General features: G+C 33.5%; 1 protein-coding gene across 3 annotated transcripts; it reads left to right on the top strand.

The window, feature by feature from the left end:
* Window positions 1-669: 669 nt before the first annotated feature.
* Window positions 670-22,081, top strand: LOC308492686 (amine sulfotransferase-like). Of its 3 annotated transcripts, XM_081037889.1 has the most exons (8): window positions 763-1,046; window positions 1,305-1,430; window positions 3,452-3,603; window positions 5,446-5,654; window positions 12,434-12,560; window positions 13,402-13,496; window positions 18,673-18,859; window positions 20,471-22,081. In XM_081037889.1, exons 3-8 carry the CDS (start codon window positions 3,462-3,464, stop codon window positions 20,590-20,592), a joined length of 882 nt encoding a protein of 293 aa, XP_080894015.1. In that variant the 5' UTR covers window positions 763-1,046; window positions 1,305-1,430; window positions 3,452-3,461; the 3' UTR covers window positions 20,593-22,081. The 3 variants fall into 3 exon arrangements, with proteins under 3 accessions (XP_080894014.1, XP_080894015.1, XP_080894016.1); XM_081037888.1 differs by lacking the exon at window positions 1,305-1,430 and having other exon boundaries at window positions 670-1,046; XM_081037890.1 differs by lacking the exons at window positions 763-1,046; window positions 1,305-1,430; window positions 3,452-3,603 and adding an exon at window positions 4,074-4,125.
* Window positions 22,082-22,898: the final 817 nt, after the last annotated feature.

Below are 22,898 nucleotides of genomic sequence, written 5' to 3'. Positions count from 1 at the left end.
CTTTCTTCCATTTCTTAAATTTTGGCTTAAGTTCTTCTTTATCTACTTCCTTGTGTTGTAAATTCTTATTGAGCACTTTCTAAATTCTTAATACATGTGTTATGTTATAAAGTTTCCTTTAGAACTGCTTTTGTTGCATCATGTAATATATGATACATTTCCATTTTCATTTTTTTAAATTTATTCTTCTTTATTCACCTTTAGATTTCTTTTTGTCCCATTAGATATGCAGAATATCACTAAGATTTCACTAAGCTTTGAAAGTTCCATGGAAACAAAAAGTTTAGTAATATTGTTAATCACTAGATTCAGCATATTATTGTTTGGTATGGAAAGGAGGAAGCTAAAACAATTCCTTCCGTTGCAGATGCAGTTCAATTACTGCAGAGTGGTCTAGCCAGAGGGAACAGGGAAAAGCTCTCAAGGATCTTAAAAGGCCCCTAAAGCATTTAGTTCAATGAAAGTTTATATTATGAAATCAAAATTTCTTGGCGAGCTATTCATTTCATAAGGAGTTTGCTCTCATCAATTTATACTTATCGGGCTATACACCTCTCACAAAAGAGATTTGCTTTGCATAGAAAAATGACATGAAACAAGAGATAGGTTAAGCATTTACAAGCCTAATCTACCCTCAGCTTAAACTGTATTTACTTACCGGTGAACATTAGTACAAGGATTAAAAATCTCCCCTAGGGTCAAACTGTGTTTAGTGGAAACCTGAGAATCATTACCAAAGAGCAGCTGATTTAGGTAACAGATGATTAAAGAATGGGAGAAATGTCTAAGGGAGATGTTAGATCAGGTCTGAGACATATTTCAATTATTGGAGAAGGCAAAAAAATGAGATCAATCTTCTGTAATGAAGAAAACTTAAAAAAGAAAACAGGAGTGGAAGGACATCATAGACAACCCTGGACATTTTGCATAAGGAATTTAAATACTCTTCTGAGTCTATAAGGCTCTTTAAACCTCCCATAGCCATTGCCAGTTTTACATAAGATGGTTCAAATAAAAACCTGAAGAGGGAACACCAATCTTCTGAGGTAGGTATAAAAGATTTTACTAACCATCCTTCATGTCCAAGAAAGATGTTGCAGTAGCTTTCAAATATACCTTCTTGTTTGTTGTATAGTTTCCTAAGTTAAGTAAATATAACTACTGTAAACATGCTGTTTTCTTTAGTATTCCTGCAAATTTTGAACCCTTTGCTTTTTCTGGAGCAATCAGATATTTATTTCCTAATAACAACAAATTCTTACGTAATTTATTCATCCAAACTGAGTGATCTGCTGATTTTCTAGAATACTACTCATTGGTCAAGACAAACTCTGTAGGGAGTATTTATTTCTCAGCAACAACACATCATTCCCTGTCATCTATAAATTATATCAGAAGTGGATTTTGTTTCATCAGTTGACCTACGAACAGTAAGTAGCTAAAGGGGAGACTTGGATCCTCTTTCAAATCTCTCTTCAGCACACAATGTGTTTTTTCTCCTCAATTTTCTGTCTTTTATCCTTTTCTGTTGGACTTCAGTGCAAGAATAACAGGGAAAGACATGACTTCCTTTCTCTTTTATACATTCACTTTCTCCTATATATATGAAGGAGATGCCAACAATGTATGACTCGCCAATGCCGAGATCTGTGAATTCATCTCACACTACACTCTTCCCCTTGTTTCTGTGACAAAATCGTTCTTATATTTCTCTCTCTGCTGAGACTGTACAAAGTAGACTAAAGATAATGAATAGCAAAAAAGGAGTGATTTCAGAATGTGTTTGAGGGCTGCTAACACTCTTCTTTTGTCTGCATCAAGAATTTCTGTAAAAGGTGCTATCTGTGGGGGTAGGATGGGTAGCATTGTCCGGTGATTCTAGTAGAATCACCAGAATCCCAGGTGATTCTAATGCAAGTGATTTTCTATCTTATTCAGCAAATTTCTAACCTCTGAGTTTCCTCTATTGGTCAGGCGAGTTAGATTGTTTGTAAAGGAATTAAATGTTCTTGACATGTAATTTAGACAAAACCACATCTGCAAATTTTAACCAACTCATTTTCTTGGTGTGCACAGAAATTTTAAAAAAGTGTATAACTGAAATATATATTGGTTCTAAACTTAATGGCATTAGAACTTCTGGGATTCTCTCATCTATTTCACGTTCAAGAATAGATTTCTCAGATGGCGATCATAAAATATTTGGCAGGACCAATTTTTGAACAGGTACATCTTTAGATTATTGGCTTCCTAGTTTTATTTTGACTGTTTTATTTAAATTTATTTAGGATTCTGATAAAAATTCCATTGGAAAATATAATAATATCCATACAATAGATATTGGGGCAGTATCTCCAAAGTAATACCACTTGTGGGGACAGAGCTCCAGAGAGCCGTTTCCAGGCTCACGGCCTCACGTGGAAAGGTGCTGGCTCGGGTAGTAAATGGCCATCAACTGTGAGTGATGGCCATCAGCTGTGGCTAGTTGGCCGACAGCTATAACCCGTGAGCCATTGGCCACTAATATAACTGCGGTGGCTACGCTAGCAGAGGAGTGGGGGCTAGCAAGAAGGTGGTAGCTGGCAAGCGCGGATTGCAGTTAGCATGGCAGAGTGCAGTTAGCCAGTGGTGTGTTGGTAGGCGGAGAAGTGGATGGTGGGTTGCGGATTGTGTGGCACCTGCTTCCTGTGTTTCCGGCCCAGCCATCAGCGAGACTGTAGTGGTGTGTGTAGTGATGTTTGTGGCTCCGTGGGTGTTCCTTTTTGGCCTCGCCATGGCCTGCGTTCTTGTGTGGGGAGCGGGACCAGAGACCCCGCATGACACCACTGGTATTACTATGCAGAGCACATTCCAGAATTTATTTGAAATAGCACACACATCCTAAAGCCTTAGAAGTTGTTCAGAGAAAGCAGATTATTTCTGTTCCAGAAAAAAAAAGAGAGAGAGAAATAAAAAGTACATTCATTGAAGAAGTTCCTATTTGTATAACAATGAAAAAGAAAGAGAAGACTAAAAATATGAAATACTAAGAAACTGTATTAGGTCAAGTGATTGAAAGCACGAACTCTGAGGTCAAATCATCTGGTGTCAAATCCTGCCACGTCTGCTAACTGGGCAACCCTGAACAACTTGCTGAACCTCCTGTGCCACATTTTCCTCAGCTGTATGTTTGGAGTCATGCTAATGTCTCCATCATGGGGTTTTAGGCAAAGCTGTTTAGCTTTTTAGTATCTTAGTTTCCTCATCTTTACAATAGTGATAATACCTCCAGCAATGTTTGATTGCTGTGAAGATTAAATGACTTATACATGTAAGCTGTTTAGTATGGTATGTGTTAATACATATACGACATTTAAAAGGGGCTTGGCACATATTGAGGACTCAGTAAGTGTTCGTCATTATTATAAAATATTAAGAACTTGAAAATAATTTAATCTGTTCTTACTTGTAGGTGAATAATTATGGACAACACAGACCAATACTTATTGAACTTTAAAGGCTATAATTTTAATTTACCTGTCGTTGATGTTGACTTTCTAGAAAATCTAGAAGATTTTGAAATTAGAGATGATGACGTCTTCTTAGTTACATATCCCAAATCTGGTAAGTTTGAGGAGTGGGCCACCTGCATCCGTCTTCACTCTGGTTTGATAATACATGTGTACAAATGTGCACTTTTCCCAGACAAAACAGTAGCCCAGTCTACATTTAGACAACCACCTAGGATTAGAAAGTTAAATAAATCTCAAATCTTTATATGTATTTGAAATGCATATGTTATCATTTCTGATAGTACACATGAAAAATCCAAATATTGAGCCAAAAGCAGATACTTAGTAAGTGCTGACCTATTGGCTTTCTCTGATATTAGAAGAAAATACATTTAAAAACCCAGTAGGATTTTTGTTAACAGCACATCTCAGTTAGAACTAATTCCTAATAAGATTTTCAATTACTCTAACGGTTTTGCATTTCCCTATAATAATGAAATAATTTTGAACTAATTGCCCTCCACTCTTACATTCCAAAAAAAAAGCTGTCTTTTTAAATCTTGGAACAGGGTGATTGGTGCTCCTAAAGCAATGTATGCAAAGTGGTTACTGTTGCTGAAAGATACACTGGCATGTAAGTCAATACAAAAAAACGTATTTCTGATTTTCATGAAAATACTCCACAATCCCTTTCACACTCCCTTTCACCATCTACTTTGAAATTAATGACTCGTTTACTTTCCCCAAATTAGTAATGAAATGTTTTTTCCCTGAATTCTTCTATTCTGCAAAATTTATCAGCACATCTGATATTGGTATTTTGTTTTCCCCTCCCGTAGATGTTGGTGGCATCTGTTTTTTATTTGCTTCATTTTAGGCTAAGCACTGCAGCCCCTGAGAGTTTTTCCTTTACTCTTAATCTAGCCCAAGTGTTTGCGACACCAAACATCAGTGCTCAGTCCAGGCTCCTGGGCTCTTACTCATCTTGGAGAGGAGATTAGGAACTGTCCCCAGGAGTTGCCATAAATTTTATCAAATCTACTATTGAGTCATAACAATTACAAGATTGTTGACATCTCACATCCTTTTAGAACATTGATTGTATATTCATGAACATACATGTAAAAATCCTAAACCAAGTATAAGCAAAAGAAATCTAGCAATGTTAAAAAAAAATACAAGATGGGTTTCTTTCAAGCCATGATTGGTTTAAAAATATATTACTGTAGTTCACCCACATTACTAGAATGTAAGAGAAAGCCTAGTTATCATCTCAATAGATGCAGAACAAGCATTTAGTAAAATTCAGCACATATTCATAATGGAAACTATTAACCAACTAGCGGAAAAAATTAGCTTCTTTAACTTCATAAACAGTATTTACCAAAACTACCACAGACATCATATGCAATAGTGAAACATTTAAAATATTACATTTAAAATCAAGTACAAGACAAGAATGCCTGCTATCAGCACTTTCATTCAACAATGTGTGAGAAAACCTAGGCTACACAGTTTTTAAAAAAAGGAAGGTGGGGGTGGAAAGGGGCTTGAGCTCCTAATTTGTCTGTCTATACTTCTACAAGATAAGGCTTTAAGAAACGAGACTGAGGAATGAGACACAAAGGTAGCCACAGAAAATCAGACGAATGGAACTTAGCACGAATACAGGAAACGGAAAGAGGTGAAGAATTAATCTCAATTGCTGCTAGCATGAAATCAGAACAACTACAGCTCTTTCCAAGTAAAAGAACAACTAAGAGCATTTGATTCTGTCTTTACTCATTGCAATGCAAAATACAAACAAAAAAGTTAGACAAATTTCCTTGGCATACTTAGAATGGTTAAAGAAAAAAGAAAATCCAAATGATTTTGAGATATATGGTATAATTATTGACACCTTTTTTATAGAAAATTAATTCATAATTAAAAACAAAATTATTTATTTTTACAGGTACTATCTGGACTCAGCAGATATTAAGCTTGATATACTTTGAGGGACATCGTAGCAGAACTGAAATTGTGAAAACAATTGACAGAGTTCCCTTCCTCGAATACAACATACACAAAATAGACTTTCTTGCGAGACCATCCCCTCGCCTCTTCTCTACCCACCTCCCATATTATTTAGTACCGAAAGGTCTCAAGAGCAAAAAAGCTAAGGTATGTCATAGAATTAGCTTATGGACCTTTGGCACGAACAAAAATACTTTCTTCAAATATTTTTTTCCATCTCCACTTATCTGCATTCTCTTAAAAGTTATTATTATAATTAATTTTGATGACATTGTTTTTCACATTAACAATATGTATGAAATTATTGGTATATACATAAATTTAGTCACAGGACACATTGCATGCAGTGTATTTATACTGTACAATAGAAATTCCTTTATGACAGCACACAAAATTTTGTTCTTTTTAATGGTTTAGTAGAATTTTATTGTATGGTTGTACAATATTGAATGTATATTGATGGACAGGTAGGTTGCAGCACATGTATATATCACGTTGTAATAAACATCTTATAGATCTTTAAACTTTTGATCTAGTGAAATGTTTCCCTAAAAGTGGACTTTTCAGGTTAAAGTGTCCAATTATTTTAAGAGTTGGTAAATACTAGCTACTTGCTTTCTATACTATGTTAACTTACACTCGTTCAAATAGTATATATAAGAATGTTTTTTGCTCACACGCTACTAGTGATTGGAATTATTAACCTTTGCTAATGTGCAAATTAAAAACATCTCATTCTTGAGAATTTTGCAGCCCTTTTGGTTTTAATCACTTGAGAGTCTTTTTGTATATGTCTAGCCCTTGAAATACCCTTTATATTCTTTGCCAACTTTTCTTTAGCTTGTCTTTTATTTACTGTTTTGTAGAAGTATTTATATGGGACAAATATTTTTCCAATCAATAGTTTACTTTTAAAGATTGTTGAATTTTAATTTTATATAACCGATTTTAATTTTATAGAACCAATCTATCTTTCTTTCCTTCCTAGATTCTAGTACTTGGTGTTGCTAAGAAAACACTTCCCCATGAAAAAGATTATGCAAATGCTCTCCAGGTTTTTTCTAATTAACTGTGTTTTTATTTTTTACATTTAATTATAAATTATATCTGATACTGTGTGTGATTTGAAATATGACTATCGCATAATATTTGCCCAGGGGAGGGGGGTGGTTGCCAGTTGATCCAATATGACTTGTTTAAGCATGTACTGTTCCCCTATTATTTTAGTCTACATTTTGATATAGTAAGTTTCTATCATCCCTCCCTCTGATTCTAGACTCTAAATTCCAAAATTTAATATGTGGGAGTTCTTCACTATTTTTTTGTTTTTTTCTGTTGTTTTGAGATTAAGAAAGCTTAAATGTATTTGTGAAAAACTTGAGGAAATTTACAGCCTCACTAAAAAAAAAAAAATCAAAGACATACAAATTAAAAGAAAATGAAATGCCATTTTCCTCCATGAAATTATCATAGATGATTATGAAAAATACAACATCCAGTGCTAAGAGTAATACAATGGTATGGATCACACATTCACTATTATTGGAGTATAAATGATATAAACTTTCAGGTTTTTCATATATACCTTATAATATGAGTAGAGTTCTTCTCAGGGTTTTCACTATTAAAATATAAAGTTGATCAAAATATAGGGAAAAAAAGATTTATTTACAAATGTGTTTGCTTTGGCATTATTTGTTTCAGTAAAATATTGGCATCAATCTAAATGTTCAAATAATAAGAGAAATGATTCATAGTTTACTTGTAAGACAAAGTGTTATTCTGTAATTATATATTATATTTTGGAGTCACTTGAATGGTATAGTAATTATTTCTGATACAACTTTAAGTAAAAAAGCCAAAAGAAAGTTCTACATATTGTGCACATAAATGTAAGAAATTCTCTTATCATTTAACAGTACATATTCAGGTGAAGAAATTATAGGTGATAATTATTTTCATTTGTATAGTTTCTTTTTCTAATTCTTCAACATGGAATGTACTGCTATCACATTTACTTAAATGCCTTTTTTTTTCAGGTCCATCTAGTCTTTTATTTATACATATATAGCAATATATATATGTATGTATATATATATACATATATATATATATATATATATCACTGTTTTAAATATCGTAACTGATAAGACAAATTCCCACCAACTTTATTTTTTCATATGTTCATTCTCCCAATGATTTTTAGATGTTGGTTGGAATTGATTAAATATATAGAGATTAATTCTGGGACAATCATTAAAATTGCAATATTGCAACATTCCTTCCAGCAGCATTCTCTTGCTCTTTATTTATCAGGTCTACTTTCACATTCATCAAATGTGCTGTTATTCTTTGCATGCTTCATACATATTTTTCCCTGAAATTCCTGTGTTTTTGGCTAATTTGAATTTTAATTTTTTTTCACTGTTGTCTTTTCTAGTTAGTGATTGCTGTTATAAAGAATAAAAAACATTGGCATTGCAGCTCCCTTAATCAATTTTCTTAGTTTAACTAACTTTTTCCCCTATACTCCGCAATATATTAGATCTTAAAATAATACATTTTACTTTTCTTTATTTTCCAATATTTACACTACTTTCTTTTTCTCTATTTCAGTAGTTAAAACTTGCAGAAAAAACTAGAGCAATGGAGGTGATGACAATTATTCTCTTATCTTTCATTCTCTAGCATTTTTAGTATCTTTTCTTGGTTTTGTTTTGCAGCTGATTTTCCAGGCACATAATAATGAGTAACTTTTTTCCTACTGTTAGTTTGCTTGGAGTTTTACTTTCATTTTTGTTTTTGCTTTATTCAGAAAAGGTCTAATCATATAAAATGCATGTGGGGACAGAGCCAGGAGTGCAGTTTCCAGGCTCTCGCCCTCATGTGAAATGTGCTGGCTCAGGTAGTAAATGGCCATCAATTGTGATTGGATGGCCATCAGCTGTGGCTAGTTGGACGTCAGCTGTAACCAGTGAGCCATTGGCCACTAATATAACTGCCATGGCTATGCTAGCAGCAAATGGGGGGCTAGCAAGAAGATGGTGGCTGAGCTAGCAAGTGCAGATTGCAGTTAGCAAGGCGGATTACAGCTAGCAAGTGGGGTTCGTTGGTTGACAGAGGAGGGGACAGCAGGTTGTAGGTCTTGTGGATCCTGTTTCCTATGTCCCCAACCCAGCTGCCAGTGAGACTATAGCGGTATGACTCCCCTGTCTATGGCTCCGTGGGTGTTTCTTTATGGCCTCCCCATAACCTGCGTTCCTATATGGGGAGCAGGAGCTGAGACCCCGCATGGCACCATGCATGATAATGCCTTTTTTGGCTACTCTGAAGATGCCATGTTTCTCCCGTCTCCCTTTAATCTATAGTGAAATGAAATCAACTGATATTTCAATAATGTTCTATTTCTGGAATAAATCCTACTCGTTTATAGTATGATATTTATGTTAACATACAGCTGGAAGAGTTTTGTTAATTTTTATTCAGGCATTTTTGTCTGTAGCTATTTTCAAATAGATTTTAATTTTCTATGATCATTCTATCTTTATTTGATTTTAGTATCACTGTACTTCTAGTCTAATAAATTTCAAAGCTTTTCGCTAAGTCATGAAGTAGTTCAAAAATACAAATTAACTGAATTTTCTGAAGATTTGATTTTAAGTCCATTGTAAATACATCTGAACCTGTCTGTTTCATAGTTGTATATTTTCATTCTGTTGATCAGTTCATTTAAATTAGCTGCCTTTCCCTAAATTGTTATTAGAATTTTAATTTCAAAGTATATTTTCTCTGTTTTATCTGTATTTTAAAACAATTAAAGAAATTACAACATGTTCTGTCACAATCCAATGAATTTTCTCCAATTCTCTGATTACATCTTTTTCACACATTTGTTATAAGGACATTTTAAAATGTTCTTTAATTCTCACATTTTCCAGGATACCAGGAGTTTTTATTAAATTGCTTTTTCCTCCAAATAACTAGCTTCTTTTTAAAGCATAATTTAATGTTTTCTTCTTCATTGATTTCTGCTTTCATATTAATTGTTTTCTCATATTTTGTTTGCATTTATTTTTCTGTCTTTTCATTGAATTTTTTTTTTTTTTTGGTTGTTGAGAGCCCACTGGCCCATGTGGGAATCGAACCGGCAGCCCTCGGAGTTAGGAGCATGGAGCTCTAACCGCCTGCGCCACCGGGCCGGCCCCTATTTTTCTGTCTTTTTAACATAAACCTTATTATTATCTATTTCCAATATTTATTTTTAAAATATTGACATTTAAAAATGATGGATAAAATTTTATTATTTTCTATCTATCATTTCAGTTTTAATTTTCTAAATGGTCCAAGTTATTTTGAAGATTTTTCATTTCCAAGAATTTGTATAGTTTTCTGTTTTATTAGGGATAAACAGTTTATCTGTTTGATTAGGGAAATGCAAACTCAGATCAGTTTGAGATACCATTTTTTATAATTAATAGGTATAAAAAAGGCTGATAAAAACATTTTGTTGACAATTGGTATGTACTCTTGTCAAGTAATAGTGTATATGAGTGCTAATTTTGAAATTCATTAAGAAGTTTTATGGTCAATTGCGTGGTCAATATTTTTAATATGTCCCATGACTACATGAGTAAATGGTGTATATTCTCTGTGTGGGGTAACACACATACACACACACACACACAAATACACATATAAAATGAACTTTGTTAAATGATTGTGCCAATTTATTTGGTTAATCCTTTTATCCTTATGTCTAAAGGTAAGTGAGTATAAACCTTCCACTGTGATGGTTGCTATATCAAAATCTTTACAGACTTACTAGAATTTGAGTCATGTAAGATATCTTAATATGTTATTCAGTATACAAAGATTTCTGTTATGTTGGTCAAGGCAAATAAATTGTATGTTCTCCTGTGAAATCCTTTGGCCTTAAATTTTACTAAACTTTATATTGTCACTTGTTTTCTTTTTCCTGGGGTTTTTTCCATATGCCTTTGTTTGTTCCAGATTTCAAATATGATTTTCCACTGCTGTATGATTTTTCAAGTTGTGTAAGTTATTCTGTCTATCAGATCTATGATTTCCCTTCACTGAATAATGAGGTTATGCCAATATTTGATGCTATGAATATTCTTGAGCGTGTCTTCTGGTGCACACCTGTATGAGCTTCCCTAGAATGTATGTTCAAGGATAGAATTGCGAATTAGGAAACAGTTGGTAACCACAAGATAGCCTCAGTGTTTTTGAAAATTAACTTGGGGAACGTAATCAATAATGTTGTAAAGATTTTGTTGGGTATCCGATGGACACGTGTCCCATTTGGGAGACCACCTCAGGGAAGATGTAGATGCCTGATCATGGCACTGTACACCAGAAGCTAAACATTAATGAATGCCAACTATAATTTTATATATATAATGTGATGGCTTGGTGTGAGGTCGGAGGGATAGTGGATGGGGGGAAGGGGGTTCACAGTGTGAGGGATATAAATGATGAATGTCTAAGTATTACCTTGTCGTGTACACCTGAAACTAATAAATTAAAAATAAAATAAAATAAAATAAAATAAAAAATAAAGTGAAACAACAATAATAAAAAAAGAATAGAATTGCAAAGTCAAAAAGTTCAGAAGTATTCAACTTTATAAAATCATATTGTTTTAAAACAAAGCAGTTGTATCTGTTTATACTGAAACCAGTAATGTATGAGTTGTTATTTTTCTCCTAGTTTTTTATCAACCTTTTTAATACCTATTAATTATAAAATGGTATCTCAAACTGATCTGAGTTTGCATTTCCCTAATCAATAATGAGATTAAGCATTTTGATCAAAATGAAAATAAACATTTTGATATGTTTATTGGCCATAATTTCTTGTTCTGCGAAATTTTTCTTTTTGTTGTTTGGCTCTTTTTTATTGTTTTATATATATTCTGGATGCTATTCAATTATTGGTTATATGTGTTGCTTTTTCATATGTTCTTACTTTTTGTAATTTTATGGTATATATACATATATATGTCATATATGTATATATATGTGTGTGTGTATATATATATATTATACATTTTATTGAGGAATATTGGAGGACAGTGTTTTTCTCCAGGACCTATCACCTTCAAGCAGATGTCCTTCAATCTAGTTGTGGAGGCACAGCTCAGCTCCAAGTCCAGTCGCCCTTTTCAATTTTTAGTTGCAGGGGGCGCAGCCCTCCATCCCATGTGGGAATTGAACCAGCGACCTTGCTGTTGAGAGCTCGTGCTCTAACCAAATAAGCCGTCCAGCCCCCCCTTTTATGGTATATTTTGAAGAACAGCATTGTTAAAATTTTGATGTAGTTGAATTCTGATCAGTTTTCATTAAAAAAATATTTTTTTCTGTTTGGTAAATCCTTTTCTTGTCCAAGAATGGGAATGTATTCTTTACTTTTTGAGATTTGAAAGTTTTACTTTCATACTGAAATCCTCAATCCATTTATAAATCATTTTTCTGTGTGGTGTGAGGTATGAGGTAGAATTCCATTTTCTTTTTTTTTTCTATATGGATAATTATTTGTTAACATCGTCTGTTAAACAGTTTTTCCTTTATTCCTTTTTCACTGATCTCCAATGCTATTTGGTTGTATATCAAATATTTAATGCCCACACAGAGTAAATGGAAACAGCCTCTGTGCAAGGTAATTTACCACATTAATCAGCCTTACTAAAAAATAATTAGAAATTAGTCCTTATGTTGGTACATGTGAAATGTCATGTGAATAAAGTTATTTCAGCATCTTTGTAATGGCAAACATTGAGCATAACCTAAATTTTCACGAATAATAGATTGGATGAAATAAATAATTATGCATTCATATAATGAAATATTATGTACATATTTAAAAAACCAAGGATTATTAAAACTGTTTTACTGTTCCCCCTGCAGATTATTTATATCTACAGAAACCCCAAGGATGTTTTGACCTCATACTTTCATTTTTCAAATTTGATGGCTACAATACCAGCTGCAAATAATATGGAAGAATTTTTGGAAACCTTTCTAGATGGAAAAGGTAACCATGAATTTATTTACATAAGCAACATGTTTATGAGTCAATGTTACCATTTAGCCAAATTCTCAAACTTAAGGAACATATTTTAGGGAGATGGACAGAGTAATGTTAGAAGTTGGAATGCACATAAATGTTACTATTCCGTCAGTTTAATTTGCTACCCAGTGGCTTTTTTATTCTCACTAGGACCACTCTGGGGATTGCATGCAAAAGCACATTGTTTAAGAAATATTTTGACAAGATCATAAGACAGCTACAATGGTCTAACAATTCAAACTATTTAAATCCATGCGTTCCAGAACCGCATATGTTCAAAGTGCGCGTAGTTTTGTATTCTGTCGTGGACTTACGGTAGACCTTATCTGACAATGGTGGAATTTTCATTTTAATGCTGTGGAGGATATATTGATGCAAGAAGCTTGTGGAATGTGGAATTGGTGCTCTCACTCATTTAGAAGATTATACTCAGTTTCACCTCAATGTTGATAGGTGAAGTTGCTCTCCGGAGACCTTAAAATAGACAATAAAAGGAGAAATAAAGACGTTTTCAAGTAGAAGAAGGAGGAAAAGTAAGGGGCTTACCAGAAAGAAACCTTCCAAGTTAGTTCTTTGGGGTTCTTATTTCTTAATTGTTGCTTTCCTACATACGTAGGAAAGGCAGGTTTCCATTAAAATCATGTCATTGTTCCCAAAACACCATTTTTAAAAGGTAACATAGATGTCCAGTGGTACGAGCTTGATTTATTTATCTAAGGATTCCAAAACAGAAAAGGAAGTCTATAGTCTGCTGTTCAATAAGTGCAACATCTTTAACCTTGTTACGTATTAACTTTTCCCCCAGTGGTAGGAAGCCTTTGGTTTGATCACATCAGAAACTGGTACAAGTACAGACACGACTTCAATATTCTATTCATGATGTATGAGGAAATGAAAATGGTAAGAGGAGAAGGTTATTTTTAAAAATTGTTTCTTTGAAACCCTTTTTTATCTTGGCTTTAATGAACCACATTTTGCTAGTAGTTTGCCACCTAACTACTTCCCAGGCTTCTTTAGGGCTTTCTAATTTCCTGCCCATCCCTAATGACTGGTCATCCTTGGGCTCTCTTGTCACTCTGCATGGTCATCTTTTCTGGTTCCTTTTCATGTAACCATCTGTAGCAATAAAGGCAAACTCATACATCTAGAGTTTAAAAAAGAGAAAGTTCACGGGGAAATACTGGGGTGAGAAGCCATTAAGATAAGGCTAATTATGGGTCCTGTGATGCAAGTTCATCCAGTATTTTAAGAGAATCTTCAAATGTAGCTTTCATGTGTAATCACATATTTACATGCTTGCATCAATCAAAGTTGTCTTAATACATTGTGTAAACCACACACACCACATGTGAAGTTCACTATTTTGTGATCTCTGATTAATATGTTGATTCACTGCTACATAATTTATTCATTCATTTATTCAAAATTATTGAAATCTTACTATGTGACAGACACTAAATCATGAGACAAAGAGGATTGAAACCACTATTTATATAATTTATAATACAGCAGGGAAGATAAGAATTCACCAAGTAGGTATATATAATTCAAAACTGTAACAAGTGTTATTTTAAAAATACAGGTATATATCAGTATATGAAATAAGGGGATCTGATATAGTTAAAAGTGATAGGCAATTATTTCTGGAAAAAATAACATGACAACTATAAGCTAATAAATGAGTAAATAAAAGCCAGTGAGGTAAAAGGGAATTCTAAGACAAGAAAAGACAATGTGCAAATGGCCTGATGCAGCAAAATGTGTGACATCTTTCAGGAACTAAAGGAAGAAGTTAAAGACCACGGTGGAAGTGAGGACAGAAGATAGAGAGGTGTGTAGGAGCCAGACTGTGCAGGGTCTGTAGACAATGTTAATGGCTGTGATTTCTTTAATGTTAAAAGCAGTAAGGAGCCCATCAAGAGTTATCAGAAGACCAGCAATACGATAGAATTAGTATTTTTAGAATATCATTCCCATTAATGTTTTGCAGTGTGATAATAGTAAATATAGGCAAACTAGTTAAAGACCAGTATGCTAATCCGCTGAAATCAATGGTGCTTTCCATTAGAATAGTATCACTGAGACTGGAAAGAACACAGAGTTCTAAGATACATTTAGGAGATAAAAAAGGAAAGGGATTGTATATAGAAAAAGATGAGAAAGACTTATGTGTAGGACACCTCCTGTATTTCTGGTTCATATATCTGTGTAGATAATTGTATCATTCATGAAGGTACTTAGGGAACACTGAAGCCAGGAAAGGCCCACAGTACAAGATTATGAGGTGGTTTTTGACATATGGAATTTAAGGTGACTTAGAAGTACTCTAATAAATATATTTGGAAATAAGCGGAACACACAGGTCTGAAGCCCGAAGATTCTTGAGCTAAAATATCAATGATATTAACTCAGGCATCATCACTGTATAAAATATAACTGAAACTATGAACATGGATAAAGTTGAGAGTAGGAAGGGAGAGGGGCACAGCAAGAGGGAGGAAGGAAAATGGGAGGGGGAAGAAGCGGAGGAGGTGAGTAAAGGGGAAGAAGGATCTATTACTGGGAGACCTTAAGATACAAAGTTTGGGTAGAGAGGAATGGGCTCACCAAAGAAACAGAAATGAACAGTCAGTGAGGTAGAAAGGAAAGGAGGACTTTGTGGCAGCATAGAAGTCAAGCGGGTGTGTTAAGAAAGATCTTTAAGATCTTTTTAAGATATTTAAGGCTGCTGAGAAGTCAAGTAAAAAGAGAGTTTAAATGTCCATTAATCTAGTGAGTGGAAAAATAGTATGAGGTATAGTAAATGAGGTTGGGATGGGTTGCGGAATAAGTTGGTGAATCACAAATATATATCACCAGTGAAGGCACATGTACGTATACTGTTAACTATCTTTCAGTATACCAAATTTTATATCTAATATTTGGATTTCAAGCAAATTATGTCCAAAAACCAATTTATCACCACCCAACAAAAGCTGCTGCTTCTCCCATGAAATGCCCTGTAATTCAAGTGACCTAAATCAGAAACCAGGCTTCATAATTAACCCCTGCTTCACCCCGTACTTCATTTCTTCAATCATTCAACAAGTCATGCTAATTTTGTCTGAAAACTTGGTGGAAGATACAACTTAATTCATTCCACATGACCCCTTCCCTAGTCCAGCTCATCTTCATTTTTTGCTTCGTTTCCACAGCAACCTTCCTAATTGGTCTCCGTATTCCAACCTCACCTAGTCTCCATTTACTCTTTATTCTTCAACCAGAGTTATCCCAAAATACAAATCTGATTCCTTCCCTATTTTCATTTTTTAATTCCTCTGTAAGAATGTGCTCATAACAAAAGCGTTAATAAACAACAAATTTACTGACAATTAGGGCAAAGAGACCACGGAGTAAACTATGCTAAATCTCTTGAATATTCATTCTGTCACCAATGTACTATCACGAGGTACCACTTTTCTCTTGCTTTCCACCAAGTAGCCTATTGTTCATGTATTTTTGATCTAGGTTTTTCACCAAACTTTCAAAAAACAATTTTTTTCAACTATATAATAGGGAGAGTATCCTGCAGTACGTAGTCAGAATAGAGCAGGAATTGCTATACTCTTTAGAGATTCATAGTTACATGTAAAAACTATAAATAAAAGCAGAGAGATTGTTATTTTAAAAGTAAAGATAAAGGTTGTTTGGGGGTGGATAGGAAAGTTTATAATTAGGAATGGGATGTATGGTGGGGTTCTGGTGATTCTACGATTAATTTTTTAAGGAACGACCATTACTATTCATACTCCAGAGTTTTATATTCGCATTAGTTGTGCACACGGACCAATTTCTCCACATCCTGGTCACTTATTTTACTTATTTTTTCTTAATAATCATCCTAATAGGTGTGAAGTAGTATCTCACTGTGGTTTTGTATTTGTATTTCCTTAATGATTGGTGAATCTGAGTACTATTCATGTGTTTATTGACCTTTTCTATATCTTATTTGAAGAAATATCTACTTAAGTCCTTTGACAATTTCTTCATTGTGTTTTTTTGTTTGTTTTTGAGTTGTAGTTCTTAGGTACTTTGGATATGACCCTTATCACATACATTATTTTAAAATAGCAATTTCAATAAGATTTTCAAAAATTAAGAATAAATGTCCATCATGAAAGTGCTAAGTTATGTAAAATTTGGTGGATAAATAGAAATAAAATGGAAAATAACAATTTTTTTTAAAATGTGTATTAGAAAGTTCATGGAATTCCATGGGTTGCTTTTACACTCTGTTATTTATGGACTTTGATCACAGAAGATTTTAATTTTGATGTAGTCCATTTTATCTGTTTTTTCACTTTCTGCCTGTGCTTTTGTTGTCATAATCAAGAAATCGTTGTCAAATCAAATGTCATTAAACTTTACTCTCCTATGTTTTCTTCTAAGTGTTTAAGAATTTTAGCTCTTATGTGTAAGTCTTACCCATTTTGAGTTCATTTTTGTATATGTCTTTATAAATGGAATTGTTTTCTTAATTTTCTTTTGGGATTCTTTATTGTTACTATGAAGATATGCAAGTGATTTGGAAGTGTTCGTTTTGTATCTTGCAACTTTGCAGAATTTGTTTATTGGTTCTAACAATTGTTCGTGGAGTCTTTAAGGTTTTCTATGTATAAAATCATGTTGTATGTGAACACAGATAATATTATTTCTTCCTTTGAATTTCGATCTTTTTTATTTATTTTTCTTACCTCATTTCTCTGGCTAGTACTTCCTGTATTGTGTTCAATACAAGTGGCAAGAATGCCCATCCTTGCCTTACTCCCAATCTCATTGGAAAGTTTTTCAGTCTTTCAATATTGACTATGATATAAACAAGTAGGTATTTCATATATGGTCTATTTATGCAGAGGCAGTTATTTTTTCTTTTTTGTGTTCTTTGTTTTTTGACTGTTTTTGTCATGAAACTGTGATGGATATTGTCAAATGCTTTTTCTGCCTCAGTTAAGATGATCATGTGGTTTCTTTCCCTTTCATTCTGTATATGTTGTATTATATAAATTAATTTCATATGTTGAACCACTTTGCCTCTAAGGAGTAAATCCGACTTGATCATGGGGTATGCTCCTTCTAACATGTTATTTAATTTGTTTTGCTAGTAGTTTTTTTGGGTGGGAATCTATTTTTCTTTATTCTTTTTTATTTTAATTAAATTTACTGGTATGACAATGGTGAGTAAAATTACATAGATTTCAAGTGTACATTTCTATAAATCATCATCTATATATCACTCATATATGGATATAAAACTGAAAGCAACAAAGAAATAAGACAAACAAACAAACAAAAACTCATAGACACAGACAACATTTTAGTGGTTACCAGAGGGTAAAGGGGGAGAGAGGGTGGTAGAAGAGGGGCAATATAGAGGGTGCTGGAAGTAGAACTGACTCGAGGTGTTTTGCTAGTACTTTGTTGAGGATTTTTGCATCTTAGCTTTCATAGGTGATATTGGTCTTTAGTTTTCTTTTCCTGTAGTATTTTTGTCCTGCTTAGTATCATCGTAATGCTGGCCTTATAGAATGAGTTTGGAAGTATTCCCTCCTTTTTTATGTTTTTGGAAGACTTTGAGGAGGATTGGTGTTAATTCTTCTTTAAATGTTTAGTAGAAGTCACCAGTGATGCCACCTAGAACGGGGCTTTTCTTTCTTGCATCCATTTATTTAATTACTTGCTTTAGTCTTTCCCACATGAAGTTCTGAACTTAAACAAGCACAGATAACATATTATTGTTCTCTTAAACTTCTCTGAAGCTTATCACAGTTTCAAAAACATATAAGATATCCTAAAAGTGTTGGTTAAATAAATTAATGAGCTATCTTTATAAAAACAAACAGTAAAGAGCTCTACCAAAGCTGACAACCAGAGCACTCATTTTCATAGGAGGAATAGGGAAGTAATATATCCTTGTCAAACTTGAGACTTACAGTGAGTCCAACCACCTTCAGTTTTCCAAAATGTAATAAAGTTGTTGGGCTGTAACTCATGTGTTCCTTATAAACTGAAGAGTTTCTGATGCCCGCAATTCTTTCAGGACCTCAGAAGTTCTGTGCTTAAAATCAGCCATTTTCTTGAGAAAGAACTGAGTGAAGAGGATGTGGAAGCTGTTGTGAAGCAGGCTACGTTCAAGAACATGAAGTCTGATCCAAATGCAAACTATGACGACGTTATACATAACGAAGTTGGGACAAGAACAAGTGATGGACATTTTTTGCGCAAAGGTGATGCTCAGTGGTTTATGAGAGTAAAAGTGTTCAGAGTTCCCTTGATTCCTTGCCCTCTACACTGATTAAGGGGTGCTCCTAAATGTCTTTCCAAATACTGTCCTTTGGGCCTTAGAGAAAACCAAAGATCCTAACTGAAAATGGCCCTGAAAAGTATCCCTGAAAGCTGAGCAGTTGTTTAGTACTGAGCCTGACACTTGAAACTGATTAGTCAATATTAGGTTCCTACCTTCTAGTATATGTGACCCTACTCTTAAAAATTTGTTACCGAGTCTCACCTGAAGGTGACGGATGTACTCATATGTGACTAGGACAGCTCCAATTTTTGTTTTCCTTTCTCTTAGTGCATTCTGTAAGTAAACTCCATATGTATTTTGTTGTGGGAGAGGGGTTTGGATTATAGTTATTTCCTCATGTGTCAGATTTCTTCATTGTAAAAAGTAGATTCACCAATTGTGCTATGAATGCAATTATTCAACAACATGAAAAAAAATTTTATTGTGCTTTTATGACATGCCAGGATTTGCTAAGAATGAATATATTGTTCTCCTGATAGTCCTTAAGTTCAAAATGTTTTAAATTTGGTCTCTTTAGTATGGATTTTTAAAAACATGTACTTTGCTATTTTATTCATATTTATTCTCTAAATTATTCATAACTTAGCATTTTGATGATAAACATTTATTCTTAATTATGAAGATCTTGTTGAAATTGCTCTTAACATTGCTATTTTAAAAAAATTGTTTCTTCTTTTGCCCCATTTATTATTAACTTTCACTTCTTAGTATTCAACTCGATCAAATATAAAGCAATTCTCATGCCCATAATAGCTTGCTAACATTCCGATAATAATATTTAAACAAGAAAATTTGATAGCCAAAGATGCCATATCTTCATTAAAAAATCAGCTTAATGATAGTTTCAAACTTCCATCAAGTGGGCAGGGGGTGGGAGATGAGGGTAAGGGGGATCAAATATATGGTGATGGAAGGAGAACTGACTCTGGGTAGTGAACACACAATGGGATTTATAGAGGATGTAATACAGAATTGTACACCTGAAATCTATGTAATTTTACTAACAATTGTCATCCCAATAAATTAAAAAAACAAAACAAAAAAACTTCCATCAAGTAAAATCAAAACGATGGCAGCTCAGAACACCCTCTGTGACCTTGGTTTTAGTACTTGAAAAATCTTTGGGTCTCATTATTTCAGTTTTAAAAATGAAGAAATACTGACATTGTTAGGTTGTGTTAAGGATTATATTACATGATAGATTTGGTTTGCCAAGTACAGTGCCTGGCATTTAGTAAAACACGTATGAACATTAGAATCTAGTCATATATTCTACTTTTTTTCCTTCTCAATAAGGTTATACTTTAATGGTAGTGGTTGGTGCAAGTATAGTAGATACAGAAAGTGGACTTTAGAAGTGTTTTTTTGTTTCTTAGCTCATTCATATAAGGAAAAGTGAAGTATCTAACCTGACAAAAACTAACAGATATTTAGCTTGGCTTGAGGAGGCACTAAAGCTGGTTGGAGGGAATTTTTGCCCTGATATTGCTACTTACTCACCCAGGAGCTAATCGTGTGCTTATCCCTCCAGGTGTCATCGGAGACTGGAAAAATTACTTGACAGTGGAACAAAGTGAAAGATTTGACAGAATATTCCAAAGGAAGATGAAAGATTGTCCCTTGAAGTTCATCTGGGATGTAAATAAGGAGTAGAATCAATGTAAAAGAATTCTATAAAAATCTACTTAACTAGAGGGCATATTTTAATATACATATTAATTTGTTCTCATGCAAATATCAATTATAAAACTTTAGCAATAAAATAATGAGTGTACTGTGCTTAGATTAGTTGCCCTGAGTAAACTGTGCTTAGAATAGTTGTCATGAGTTTCTCTGAAAACACTTTGGAATTTCAAAAAGTAAAATGATTTTAGAGATAGTCTGCATTGATAGTCTGTATTATAAAGTGAAAAACAGGAAGCATGTAACGTGAATTGTAAATGTTCTTAGTTTCTGCACTGCACAATTTTTTAATTTGCAATTAAATTTAGTATCAATGAAACATTAAAACTTCTTTTATTATTGTACTTAACTTTTAATTATTTAGTCTAATACCAATGAAATGTCGAAATAAATAGAGAACACATGTAAGCACAAACAGCTGTTTAATAATTTAACAGATTATAAGATTGACACTTAGGATGAAAAGATCAAAAATACATTAATCATCTAATGGTTCAGTCATGTAAGAATTTAGGTGAAAAAAATAGTTATGTTTATAACACATCACTCACTAAACTAATTCCACATGTATTTATTGTTAAATGTTTAATATAAAATTATTTTGAGTGAGTAGACAAATGTAGGTGAATATGTTTATAATTCCCAAATGGAGAAAAAGTTTCAAAGCATAAAAGCAGTGAAAGAAACTTTAAAGAAAAAGTTAGTAAATTTACAACCGTAACTATTTCAAGGCACCACCATCCATAATAGTCAACTGATGAAAACGACTCAATGTCCACCTGCAGTAAAATAAATAACTAATTGTGCCATTTCATATAAGCAAACACTGTATACTAGTAAGAATGCATGAATTACAGCTACATGGAAAATATATATGAAGCTCTGAAACATAATGTTCAGTGGGAAAAGCCAGACACTTATTGCATGATTCATTGAATAAGATTTAAAAACAGGTAAAATTAACCTATAGTTTAAGGAGAGTGTATACCTTTGGGGGACGCTGTAGTAACTGGACAGGCACATGAGAGAATTCTGGGGTCTTAGTACATTCTATTTCTTGATCTTAGTGCTGGTTCCATGGGTGTGGTCACTTTGTGAATATTCATTGGGCTGTACATGCATCATTTGTGATTTTTATGTGTTTTTGTCATTTTATTAAAAAATTGTGAAATCATAAATATAAAAATTTTCTGCAAGGACAGACAAGAACTTGTAGTTTATAGAAAAGACAAAACAAATTCAGAATTAGCAAAAGTTTAAAGCAATGCTCAATGTTAGAGTAGGGTGAAATAAACATTCTCATATATTTTCATGGAAATGAAAATCAGTTCCAATCTTCTTTATAGCAATTTTGAAACAGAATCAAAAGTCTTAAAAACAGTCACATTCTATGATCCTATAATTTCATTTCTAGGAAACTTCCAAACTCCTATTAAATTGATTCAATTTTCTGTAATTTAAATGTGACTTTCACAACATTTCTTTTCTCAACTAACATATTTTTCCATGTCCATTCAATTGACTTATTTTCATTTCACAGATAAAACATCTCTTTACATCTTTGTGGAGAACATGAATCTGAGGTGTTCTCTCATTTTGAAACTGTTTCCCCTGGCATTTTGGTGAAGCACTCCCCCTTGCAAGTGAGAATATTCTATTTGTAACCAGTTAACGCAAAATAGGGTAGTTCATTAAAAGATTCTTGGAACTTGAACATCCTGACGAACCAAGAAGTTTGAAGTTTGATGCAGTCAAGGACTCAGATCTTTTCACTTTTCTCTCTCTCTCTCCTGTCTCAGAGCGTCATGGTCTCTCTCCTTTGTGTTCTTCATGTAAAAGATACATTCTTCCATCCTTCTGTCTCTGAAGACTGACTTCAGCCCCATGATAGTCATACGTTATGTCCAAATGACCTCAGTTCGAACAACAAACAGAGATAGGCTGGTGTTGTTGAATTCCAATTCCGATTCCAGGGAGAGAAAATAAGTGGTATAGGTGAGGTCACTAAACTTCCCTGAGCATTCAACCTATGTTCAAAGCCAAATAGTCATGGAGTACTAGCAACAGCACACTGTCCCCTGTGGCATCCTTGAGAGGATGAGATAGATAGTGAAAAACAGATACAATACCTGATACAGCTTGTATTATGTCCCCCCCATATTATCTCACAATGTGATATTATTTGGAAATAGATTCATTGTACATGTAATTAGTTATATTCAGATACTGGAGTAGCGTGAGCCCTTAAACTGATAAAACGCATGTCCTTATAAGAA

Source organism: Rhinolophus hipposideros (assembly GCF_964194185.1).
Source record: "Rhinolophus hipposideros genome assembly, chromosome: 3".
Classification (NCBI taxonomy): domain Eukaryota; kingdom Metazoa; phylum Chordata; class Mammalia; order Chiroptera; family Rhinolophidae; genus Rhinolophus; species Rhinolophus hipposideros.
This window is presented reverse-complemented; position numbering and strand designations above follow the sequence as displayed.